Below are 11,818 nucleotides of genomic sequence, written 5' to 3' on the forward strand. Positions count from 1 at the left end.
AAAACCTATACCTCTAATCTCTAAGCTCTAGGATCCAGTCTCAGAATTGTCCGCTTCTAACATCTACCCTTTTTTTGATTCTATCTCAAATTAATTTTTGTTATTCTCCCAAGGTTTTTGAATGCCATCAAGGAGCAAGTCATATGCATGTTTTTAATCTCTTTGGACTCCATCTCCCCTAATAGTAATTAATCTCTGCTAATCATGTCTACCTCACAATTCTCCTTAATTTATGCAGCAAGAAGAGGAAAGAAGAAAAATATAATCAACTGTGTGTGTGTATATATATATATATATATATATATATATATATATATAAAGGGAGCAGGATCCTTCCTTTAATTAATTTTAGAAGCCAATGAATGGATAGCTGTGCAAAGATACGGAGCTTAATTAGACCAAAGTTGAGTACCAATTAAGGCCTTACAAGCCCTTTGTTTAGCTAACAAATTATGTTAGCAATCAAAGGTAATGAAGAAGAACAAGGCAAGGCAAGGCAACATTATTCCCTCCCTTCTCAAGCTTTGCACTTTAAGAGATTCCTCCCCTTATAGACTCCCTTCCCTTTTAGAACACATATATCTCTTGCTTATATCTTTTTGAGCTTTTAAAGCCTGACGTGATACACAAAGAATACAAAGGACAGAGGAAAGCAGAGCAGAGCAAAGCAAAGAGTCCCAATCCAATGAAGGACTTCATCTCCTGCTTCAGCGAGCACGCGGTGAGAGTCTCCGACGTCTCATGCTCTGGGAGCAGCAGCGGCGGCAGCAACTCGTCCCTCGTCGTCGTCGAGAAGAATTCGGTTCAAAGCGCCGTCTCTTGCATCTACCGCACTCTTCTCCCTTCTTCCCAAAAAGAGCTCCTCGTAACAATTACATGGTCCACGAATCCTCTGGGTCCATCTCTCTCTGTTAGCGTAGAAGAATTGTACTCATCCAACCAAAGGAAGAAGAGCAATGCCATGAACTCCTTCCAGCTCTTGCGCAAGAAGAAAGGAAGCAGAACGTTCACTTCGGGTAGCTGCGTGGTTTGCCTCTTTTGGGACATCAATTCCGCTAAGTACGCATCTGGGCCAGAGCCTATCAGCGATTTCTATGTCGTCGTCACCGTCGACTCCGAGCTGGCCCTCTTGCTCGGAGACATGAGCAAGGAGTACGTCAAGAAGCTTGACGTAAGTACAATCCCAGCTGCAGAATTCTCCATGGTTGGTCGCAAGGAAGAGGTCCTCGGCCATGCCTTGTACTCCACCAAGGCCAGGTTTCGTGATGACGGCAATGATCATGAGATAACTATTAGATGCAAAGTTGATGCGTGGGACAAGGGAGATGCAGAGCTATCGGTTTGCGTCGACAATAAGAGGGCGGTATATGTGAGAAGGCTAGGATGGAATTTTAGAGGGAATCAGACTATATTCGTCGACGGGTCGCCGGTGGACATGATGTGGGACGTGCATGGGTGGTGGTTTAGCAATCCGGCGGGGAATGCGGTGTTCATGTTTCGCGCGAGGAGCGCGTTGGAGAGCAGGCTGTGGCTGGAGGAGGAGGTGATCAACAAGGAGAAAGGAGTCAATGGCTTCTCTTTGTTGATCAAAGCATCCAAGTACAATTACGGGACTGCGACATTACTGTGATTGCCTTGATCTGGCATTCTCTGGAAAGAAGAGGTAAGTACGTACGTACGTAAGTAGGAGAGGGTATGTATGCTAGTTGATCTTAGTAGTTGCAGAATTGTGAATGGTAGTTGCTTGGATTTCTTCTCCTGTTGATATATTTTTCTGTAAAAAAAAACACACAACTCTGTTCATTTCACAAGTACAAGATACTTAGCAATCTTTTGTGGGATTAATATGTACTTCCATTTTATGAAAAGTTCTAAACTTTTCTTCCCTTCTGATTCATCCATTCATCTTCTTTTGCTCGTTTTCAGTGGTTTGTTCTTTTTCTCCTCTATTTCGCCTTCTTCCCCACTTTGTGCAAGGAATGACAATAATGATGAACTCCCCGGAGATTCCGCCACAAATGTACAACAGATTGCCATCCCTTTCTTCTTTATTTCCTGAAGAAGAACTTTTAATGCTACAATGGCCATGGCCATGGCCATTTTATCAGGAAACTCGCAAACTATAATCCATCATTCTCCACCCTTCCCAAGTTTGCTCTAGATCTGCTTAATATATTCTAGTCATCACCTTTAATAAGTAGAATTAGAGCGTTTATAGATTTGGCCGTATTAATGAATCCAAGCAACAATAGTATGTTTATGACCCAAGTCATTCTTGGAATCCGGATTGCTTGAAAATTCTGGAAAGTATGTATGTTTGTACACGATCTTTGTAGATGTTCTCCTCTTTCCTTGTAGCCAGAGAACACAGGATCTACTTTGCTTGCGAGCAGAATATCTCTCACCACGAAATCACTAATTGAGCTACTATGATTGAGATTGGATTATAATTTATATATTAATGTACGCACGCATGAAGTAAACTACAAATCCCATATATTAATTACTACCATCATACTGATTGATTGATACTAAGAATCCTCAAGAGGTAATGCCAGAAACGTCCTATTCTCCATTGCATTAATCCAAGATATTAAGAAGATTAATAAAGTACTCAGGGTACAAGGTCGCCTAAAGAAATATAACAAATACTCAAATCGATTTTCCCTTTTGTGTGAGGTGAGGTGAGGGCCATCAAATTAAATCGCAAGTTAGGCCCCCCCTTTCTTTGGATTGCTTTTATTTCTTTTTTATCACCAAACTGACATGATTCGTACGGCATTTGGAGTTGAGCCGCTTCACTTGGAATTTGGTGATTCGGATCTAATCATCTCTCTATCCGTCGTAGACCTTTTTGACTGTAGATAGACATAGGCCCAGATCTGAATTTTAGATTAATTTAAGAAGAAGAAGAAGATGGACTACGGTGCAATAAAATGATGATTTTATTTTGTTATCTCCGGTAGGCTTCCAATCTCATCTCCTGCAGACCATGTGATTTATGGGAAGTTTGAAAGAGCGAAAACGAGTCAAACTGAAGCTTCTTGAACCCAACCCTCTCGAGTATTCTCATGATGCGCGCCCACTTGGCTACAAATTCTGATGCTTGTTAGGCCGTCGTCAGAACAAGTGCAGATGCCGATAAGCTCAGAACCAGAATAAACTTTAAACTTTATACATTCTAACCACACAACACAGTAACTACGGGCCGACTTATTTAATGGGTTTGCTTAAATTGCTTCAAATATAATATAAATGAGGAACAGACCGAAGATAAGGTCGAAATGAAGGAGTGAGAATGTCCCGTCAGTTGGTCCAGTAGATTTCGGTGGCCTTTTAATTGGATCGCACGTAGGCCTGCTACGTGGATTTATCAGAGAGATGATGAGTGTGGGTATATTCCCGAAGTTTCTTCATCCCCAAGCACGAAACCTTCTGTTATAAACTTTATCCCCTCCTCCATTCATCTCCAGAGTGTAGCAGAGGGAAGCAAACATGTCTGCCTACTGTGGGAAATATCGTGGTAATTTCTTAATTTCTCCTGCTTTATTTTTATTCTCTTGTTCCGGGTATAAGAAATATCAAAGCTTTGTTGTTTTGTTAGCGGTTTTTATATATATATATATATTCTTTCTCTGCTCCTTAGATTCTATGTTATCTCCGTTTGCATGAATGAGGATAAGTAGAAACTTCTGCTGTTTTAACTTTGATAGTTGTATTGTTTAATATATCCATCTGGGCCGTTTTTAGAATCATACAACTCAATTTTCTGTTTGCAACTGGAGTAAGATTGTTTGCCATATTGTTATGATGTAAGCGTTTGCTTAATAAATACTCTGTAGAAATTTTTTCCGCTTTCTTTTCTATAATAGAGTTCGTCATGCTTGAGCTGTCCTTGTTGTGAATTTCGATAAAACTTTGACGTCTTCAAAGATCATGCTTTACCTGTTCGTGTTTGCGTGCTCTGACCTTGATTGAGTTGGTGTTGCTCTTATAAAATGAGAATTTAAAAAACTCCCTCCCTCTCCCTCTCCCTCTCTCTCTCTCTCTCTCTCTCTCTCTCTCGTTCGCGTGTGTGTTAGTCTATTGTGGAAATTAAAATTGTCTATTTCGCGTACGCAGTTGCAATATTTCTTGAAAATGAGTTTTAATGTCATTTGTTAGTAGATACCTTCTTAAAGCATCGTTCTGACCGCACTGTGAATATGAATCTTAAGTTTTGTACTTTAATGGATTGTAACTTTGTAATTTGTGTTGAAATTTGGGCTTCTACTTTACTGTTAGCTTTTTTTGGCTGTTGATTATACTGCTATCTTCTTCTATTTTGCGGACAGTAATTATTACATTATGATATCGTTTTGTTTCGTTCTTAATTTGTTTATGTTTTGGCAGACGAGCTTATTGCGAATGCTGCTTATATTGGCACCCCTGGTAAGGGGATTCTAGCCGCTGATGAGTCCACTGGCACTATTGGTAAGCGTCTTGCCAGCATTAATGTGGAGAATGTCGAGACCAACCGACGAGCCCTCCGGGAGCTCCTCTTTTGCACACCCGGTGCTCTGCAGTACCTGAGCGGGGTCATCCTTTTTGAGGAGACCCTCTATCAGAAGACTGCTAGCGGCAAGCCCTTTGTTGAAGTCCTCAAGGAGGGTGGCGTCCTTCCTGGTATCAAGGTTGACAAGGGCACCGTCGAGCTTTATGGGACCAATGGGGAGACTACCTCGCAAGGCCACGATGACCTCGGCAAGCGCTGTGCCAAGTACTACGAGGCAGGGGCTCGTTTTGCTAAGTGGCGTGCTGTCTTAAAGATCAGTCCAAATGAGCCATCTCAGCTTGCCATCAATGAGAACGCCAATGGGCTAGCTCGCTATGCCATCATCTGCCAGGAGAATGGCCTGGTTCCAATCGTAGAGCCGGAGATCCTCGTAGATGGTCCTCATGACATCAACCGTTGTGCGGAAGTCACAGAGCGCGTGCTTGCTGCGTGTTACAAAGCACTTAATGATCACCATGTTCTGTTGGAGGGATCGTTGCTGAAACCGAACATGGTTACTCCTGGATCAGAGGCGAAGAAGGTTGCACCAGAGGTGGTTGCTGAGTACACGGTCCGCACTCTCCTGAGGACTGTTCCGGCAGCCGTTCCAGCTATCGTTTTCCTCTCGGGTGGTCAGAGTGAGGAGGAGGCAACTCTGAACCTAAATGCAATGAACAAGCTGAAGGGAAAGAAGCCATGGGCACTCTCTTTCTCATTTGGGCGTGCTTTGCAGCAGAGCACACTCAAGACATGGCTTGGGAAAGAGGACAACATCGACAAGGCAAGGGCTGCTTTTCTTGCCAGGTGCAAGGCAAACTCCGAGGCCACTCTTGGTGAATATAAGGGAGACGCTGCCAAGGGACAAGGTGTCTCGGAGAGTCTACATGTCAAGGACTATAAATATTGATATAGAAGCGAGAATGAAGGTTTCTAGGCTTCTGACTTGTTCGTTTAGTTCGTTTCTTTGCTGTGCCTCCAGGTGTTTGAATAGTTTCCTAATAAGTTGAGGTCCTTCCTACGGTATCCAGTTGAGTCTAGTTGTCTGTACTTCCAATCTTATGCTGTTCGAGGAGTCTTACTAGAGAATAATAAATCTACTATTATTATGTCTTCATATCTTTTCTGCCATTTCATTTACTTTGTCTCACGAAAAAGACCAGGCTGAACGTCACAACTCACAGGGCGTTGTGATACATTTGTGTTCAGATCCTTCAGCTGATGAGACTCGGTTTGTGTTGACAGTCTTGCAGATTCCTCTCTTTATTATTATTAGAGAGGTTGTTGTTGTTGCACTAACCCAATCTACTCTGTCTTTTAGCATCATCCGGAGTTGGAGATGCTTACTTCGTGGATTTTTTAGTTGCATTCTAACGAACAGAGTTTGACCCTGCCTGATCGAACATTGCAGAAGTCCTTGGATAATGCCAGTGACGGTTGGCATGAGAAAAATAATGTAAGCATTCTACGCGTTTTGGTGGATAGAATCCATATCTATGCTGTCTCAAAGTTTGTCGAAGTCAGACAACTTATTTTGCTAGAAGTCAACAGCTCAAGATACATGCTTTCTCACATAAAAGAACAATAGAAAATAATCCAATGAATTCGCCTTTAAGATTTTCTTTTTAAAAGAATAAATTTTTTGACGAAAGGTTAAATATCACTCTGTTTCATTCATGAAACCAGGAAACAACCTACCAGACAACATCAGCTATAATGTACAGAACACAAAACTACAAATTACATCCAGCGTACAAATATCTAAACCAGTCGCCTTAAAAGTAAGAATCAATTATCTATTAAAGGTTCTTCCTTGAGAAAATTAAGGGTACGATAAGGAAACAGAACCGGACATTGCTGAGCAATTTGCACATGGTTTTGTTCTACGGCTGGTGTTATCAAATGGTAGATCTTACCAACTCTAACTCAAAAAAGAAACATAGAGAAGAGAGAGTGAGCAACTGAACAATGAAACCTCAACTCAGATTGTGGAAGTGAATGACGAATTTTAAAAAAGAGTTGAAGGAATTTGTGATATGTACATTTGAGCCACAAGAAACTAACATCTCTTCTTATGGCTCTTTATCACATAAAGCGATCTCAAGCAACAATTATCTACTTCATGTAAACGTTCAAGTGCTAAGAATAGGATGGGCTCTCCATGTGTTTTCCCCTTGTTCCATAGACACTTTTGGTAGGGCCGTTAACCACCCTAACAGTAGAAACATTTCCGCTGTCTCCACGTGGCTCAGAAACAAGCTCTTCGGTGGATTCTGCCCTCTGGTCATCTCCTGCCCTTGAAGAATCATGGCCTGCATGGTTACATGGGTCTGGCTGAAAAGGTCCAGAAGAGTAGAAGGATCTGATTGCAGCACTGTAGACAGGTCGCATTGCACGTCTCCTATCAGGAGAATCACGCAAAGAAACTCTACAAACAGGGCATGTCGAATGCTGCTTTAGCCATATGTCGATGCATGTAACATGGAAGGAGTGGCCACAATAAGGAAGAATGCGCAAAACATCTTTCTCTTGATATTCCCCAAGACATACCGTACATCTAAAAAGAGGCAATTCCAAACATTAAACATGCAGATTAGATAAGCCAGTATTCAAGCAACTAATAAATAGGAAAATGGGTAACAATAAACAACCGTATGGAACTGTTAAAAATAAATATAGAAAAGAGTGAGCACTAAAGATATAGAAAAATAACGAAAGGTGGTCCAAAATGTCATTTGGACATTACTACAGTTGCAATGGCCGCTATTTAAACCATGGATTTCCGTCCAAATATAGCTTGGAAGTGTTCATTGAGTGACTTGTAGGACATGATGGCATCATCATTGTGGATTTACATGCTGTTATATTGGCTGGTATAACTTCCTTTATGAATAGTCAATAAGAAAGTTATACCAGGCCAAAATAAGACTTGGAAAGAGCCAATAAGGAAAATAAAACCCTGCAGTTCACATGATATTCACAAAGGATTTAAGAATATATAGCTCCATGCTGATGCCATTAAATTAAAGATAATGGTTCATTTTCTTTATCATCCATTCTCACTCCCCTCTCTATTCATTGTTTGTTTATCCTTCCTCTTTCATTCTTAAGAGGGAAGTGCCGCACAGAGTAATTATATAATACACTCTGTTTCTCTTAATATGATTAACCTTTTAATTTGGATATTTCCTGTCTTTTCCATATCAAGCAGCATGCTCCCATGAGTCAAAAATTAATGAACCTAACATTGTTTACGAACAAGATCCCCTATAAGGTGCAATTTCACATCAAAGATTGTCATTTTATACGATTTAACGAGAATCTACCATTTTCCACTGATTCTATGAAACTACATCTTGTAAAAGACACTGCTGGTAGTATATATAAAGGCAAATGATAAGATGTTAATTTCCAAACTAAAAGCAATTGCCACAAACCTCAAGAGAGCAATGAATTCATGTTAAAAACACATGTTCAGAGAACAGGATGCCCAAAAATAAAAGAATAAAAGATATTTTGAATCATCAGTCACTGGCAAGAGAGCATGGATGCCTTCAAAATTTAAATCTTATGCTCCCAACAGATTTTAGCTTACTGTGGCCTCATTTATGAATTTCAATCATCTTTTCATAAAAACAGTTGGTCAAGCTCCAAGGACACTACGGATATGCAGATAACGATATTTCGTCCAATAATTATCATGTCTCTTCAATTTTATCCCATCAAAAAGCAAAGTTTCTCAAGATCAGAAAGAAAACCTCTCTGTTATAAAATTGCAAGAACCTACTTATAGACTTTAGACTCAACAATCTTCTTAAAATATATCTTTGATTTGTTCCCTAAAATAATTAGGATAACAAATACTATGTTACCCATTATAAGTAATAATACACTTTTAGCAATCATACGAGTCTAAATGCCTTTCAATCCTTTTGCTCACAGAAGATCCAACTAAAATTCATCTAGTAGCCATATCATCTGATAAACCCTATGCTCATTTTACTCCAGGATTCACCTTAATTAAGGAAAAGCTGCGTGAAGTATTCTAAGATCTTGTCATCTTGACATCAACTCTTCAAACTCCGTTTAGAACACCTAATTAGAGAAGAAGTGCAGAGGAAGAAAAGATGTATCAGATTCTGCAGAGGGAAAAAAGGTATATCAAGTGGCTGACGAGCATGAGATAAATTTCAAAAGTCATCAGTAGATACTAGGTGGAGAGTAGACTGATGTCGGCTAATAGACAATAGGTGGATCATGAAGAATCTTGACAGATAGCAGATAGAAACTTCATGGCACCTTCCTTTCTTGCCCCTGATTTCAGTCAGGCAATTTCTTTTTCTTTCTTGCAGCGATATTAGTATATACAAACCTTCCCCGGACTCTAGCCAGCTAGCTTACCAGAAAATCATTACATGGAAAAGAGAAGTTTACACAATAATGACATAAGAATTCAAGTTGCATCTTGACACGAGTTCTCAACTAAACTGAAATTAATGACCGCAGGCAATTGGACCAAACAGTAGCATAAAAGGCGAACGGATAAATATACGAATATAAATAAAAGAAGGAAACCCACTTGTTAGATAAAACTCAAAATTCTCACAGAAAAGAAAGAACAGGAAGAAGGCATAACAAACATTATGGAGAAAAACAAGGACAAGGAAAACAAATCAACTTACTGGATTTCTTCTCCTGTTTGAAACAATTGATCCCCAAACTTCTCAGTCGGAAAGCTTGCTACTACTGCAGGCTCTAAACCATGGAGGCCGCGCTCCAGCTGATCCAAGAGACATCTCATCAGTGGAAAAAAGAAAGGAGATGTTTTTGATGTGGAATACTAATATATGGAGAAAAATTTGAAGGAGAAGAGAATAAAAATCCTATCTTTGCAAGAGTTTTCTTCTCAAAAACCACTAAGAAATCTCTTATAGATCGAAGGAGAGGTTAAGAAAGGGGGGGGGGGGGGGGAGGGGAGAGAGAGAGAGAGAACTAACGCTGCTGAAATCAGATCTGGAGGCGGTGGGAAACGACCTCCGAGAAGCCCTGAGATGGATACGGGCGCAGATGAGCCTAGTGCACACGAACACTATAAACATGGCGCTCACCGCGAATCCGATCACCGTCATCACCAGATTCGTTCCCGCCGACATCGTCATATCCCTCGTCCTCTCCTCTCCTCTCCTCTCCTCACCTCTCTCCTATAAAAGAAGCCCGAATGAGATCCTATCGACCTCCGGTCCCAATTCCGCCATGACCACTCTCCTATAAAAGTAAGAGCACGAAGAGGGAAGCCTAATTAAGGGGATATTTATCCATCACTCCCGCTTTCTCACTGCCATCTAATTCGAACCGGAAGGTCTCCATTGGTCATCGCCATTCTAAACTCAACAGTGGAATTGGGGAACCGTCTCGGAATCCACACCGTTGTTTACTTTGATGGATATTAAATGCTATGAAGTCTATCCTTTCCTCTTCCTTTTTATTTTTCTCTTTTCTTTTTTCCTTTCTTTTAAGATATTTATTCGATGGTTTGCGGTTACTCCTCCTACTAGTGGGCCTCTCAATTTATTCAAAAAGAAAAAGAAAATAAATAATAATATAAAATAATACTATCTGAATAGTTGCCATTTACTTTCTAACATAGTCTATTTGGGCACTGTAGCAACACCCTCCCCAAAATATAATAATACCTTTTTCTCTAGCAACTATAAAATTTCACACCTAATACTAGAGGTTTTCTTTTTTTTTTTTAAAAAAAATAGGCCTGTTTAAAAAAATTATTTACCGTTCCCATCTCCCCCAACTAAAAACTTTATACTAAAATAAGTTGATCTTGTCATCAATTCACTGAAGAATCACTGAATAATTTAGGGGTACATAAGTATTAAAAAATATATAAGTCTCTAGATATTATAGCTAGAGAAACAAATTGATTATTTAACTAATTATATTTTATAATATTGTATTTATTAAATATATGTTTAGTTTGTTATATTTTATATAATAGTGCATTTGATAAATAAGTGTTTACTTAGTTGTATTTCATAAATATTATTTTGACATTTTTATCATCTAAAAATGTAGAACACATTGTACTCCGCAAATAAATAAGACTTTTGAAACTCTACTAGGACAAGTCATTACAAACACAACAACACATTGAATTCAAATAAAATCTTCTTGAGCTAAGCAACTTTCTAATGAAAAAGGGCAAAAGAGAATCTCCACGTAGTGGAAGATAAGCAAGTTCGAATTGTCATCTTGTACAAATAAGTAAATAATCTATATATAATAGAATACTAACAGGACTAAGATTTTTTTATTTTTTTTTTGGTTTTACTATTATCTGACGAGAAAAAGGTTAGGGTTTCTTCTTCCTTCACATTTATCCTTCTTATGTCGGCGGTTTAAAACCTTTTTCTTAAAAAAGTCAAAACTTAAAAGCAGTCAGCATGAGTTTGGTTTATTACATTATTTACATATGGTTGATCTGATTGTTCAATTTTCAAAAAGCAAACGAAAAGAAGAAGAAGAAGTATAGGCAGCTTTTAAAAAGCTAAGCTCCAAATCAAATGATACAATTCCTTTTGTTTCATGTGTGTGTAAGCACTGCATATATATATATATATATATACATACATACGAGTGGGCCTGCGGTTTTGGGCTTCAGGTCAAAATAAAGTGAGCCTGCCCAAACTATTAAGCTATTAAGCAAGCAGCAAAATGAAACAAACAAAACCCAGAGTTAATAGCTGCGACTGGCCTCTACTACCCCTCTTATGGCCTCCTACTCAACGCCTCCATTCCCTAATCAGTTGCACTCGCGACTCTTGTCGTGGTTTTGAGTGGCTGGAGTCTTTTGATATTCGTCCAATTCAAGTGGGTGTCAAAAAGACTTCATTTAATTATAATTAATTTTTTTAAATACAATTTATTAGATTTGGTGTATCAAATCAATCAATCAGTTATTGATTTCATTGGTTAGTGAAGGAACTAAGCAACTAGTGGTAGTTAATAACAATTCATATGTAGGATCTCAGAGGAATTAGTTTGACAATCCTCACAGAAGACATGGACTTCGACCCACCACGTCACTCCATTCCTGGGGATCAAATAGAAGATGAAAAAGGAGGAAATCTGGAATGAGAAGACGTAACTATCTACGAGTCCAGTAGTTGTTGATCACGTTTATTTAATTATTCTTTGTTTGGACGAGCCATCTCTCCCAGATCTCTACCCTCCACTGTCAATCTTTTCATCACAATTATATTTCCAGTGTTAATG

General features: G+C 39.2%; 3 protein-coding genes across 3 annotated transcripts; 2 read left to right on the forward strand and 1 right to left on the reverse strand.

The window, feature by feature from the left end:
- The first annotated feature begins 390 nt into the window (after positions 1-390).
- On the forward strand, positions 391-1,883 carry LOC140772358 (uncharacterized). The gene has a single exon (XM_073114391.1). It carries the CDS (start codon positions 686-688, stop codon positions 1,628-1,630), a length of 945 nt encoding a protein of 314 aa, XP_072970492.1. The 5' UTR covers positions 391-685; the 3' UTR covers positions 1,631-1,883.
- Positions 1,884-3,298: 1,415 nt separating this feature from the next.
- Positions 3,299-5,648, forward strand: LOC140772640 (fructose-bisphosphate aldolase 1, cytoplasmic-like). The gene is made up of 2 exons (XM_073114803.1): positions 3,299-3,523; positions 4,393-5,648. The coding sequence occupies exons 1-2, from the start codon at positions 3,496-3,498 to the stop codon at positions 5,439-5,441; spliced, it is 1,077 nt and encodes a 358-aa protein (XP_072970904.1). The 5' UTR covers positions 3,299-3,495; the 3' UTR covers positions 5,442-5,648.
- Positions 5,649-6,484: 836 nt separating this feature from the next.
- On the reverse strand, positions 6,485-9,970 carry LOC140772638 (RING-H2 finger protein ATL66-like). Its single transcript, XM_073114800.1, has 3 exons — positions 9,529-9,970; positions 9,214-9,311; positions 6,485-7,088 (listed from the first exon to the last, which is right to left on the reverse strand). Exons 1-3 carry the CDS (start codon positions 9,688-9,690, stop codon positions 6,671-6,673), a joined length of 678 nt encoding a protein of 225 aa, XP_072970901.1. The 5' UTR covers positions 9,691-9,970; the 3' UTR covers positions 6,485-6,670.
- Positions 9,971-11,818: the final 1,848 nt, after the last annotated feature.

Source organism: Typha angustifolia, chromosome 12 (assembly GCF_048772165.1).
Source record: "Typha angustifolia cultivar Huaian chromosome 12, ASM4877216v1, whole genome shotgun sequence".
Lineage (NCBI taxonomy): Eukaryota > Viridiplantae > Streptophyta > Magnoliopsida > Poales > Typhaceae > Typha > Typha angustifolia.

What these genes read in the sequence shown, in the direction of transcription:
- LOC140772358 (XM_073114391.1), top strand. Translation starts at nt 686, where the DNA reads ATGAAGGACTTCATCTCCTGCTTCAGCGAGCACGCGGTGAGAGTCTCC.
- LOC140772640 (XM_073114803.1), top strand. Translation starts at nt 3,496, where the DNA reads ATGTCTGCCTACTGTGGGAAATATCGTG. An exon ending in CTACTGTGGGAAATATCGTG is followed by an intron (nt 3,524 to 4,392) that starts GTAATTTCTTAA and finishes ATGTTTTGGCAG; the next exon opens with ACGAGCTTATTGCGAATGCT.
- LOC140772638 (XM_073114800.1), bottom strand. Translation starts at nt 9,690, where the DNA reads ATGACGATGTCGGCGGGAACGAATCTGGTGATGACGGTGATCGGATTC. An exon ending in CCAGATCTGATTTCAGCAGC is followed by an intron (nt 9,312 to 9,528) that starts GTTAGTTCTCTC and finishes CTCTTGGATCAG; the next exon opens with CTGGAGCGCGGCCTCCATGG. An exon ending in CAAACAGGAGAAGAAATCCA is followed by an intron (nt 7,089 to 9,213) that starts GTAAGTTGATTT and finishes GCCTCTTTTTAG; the next exon opens with ATGTACGGTATGTCTTGGGG.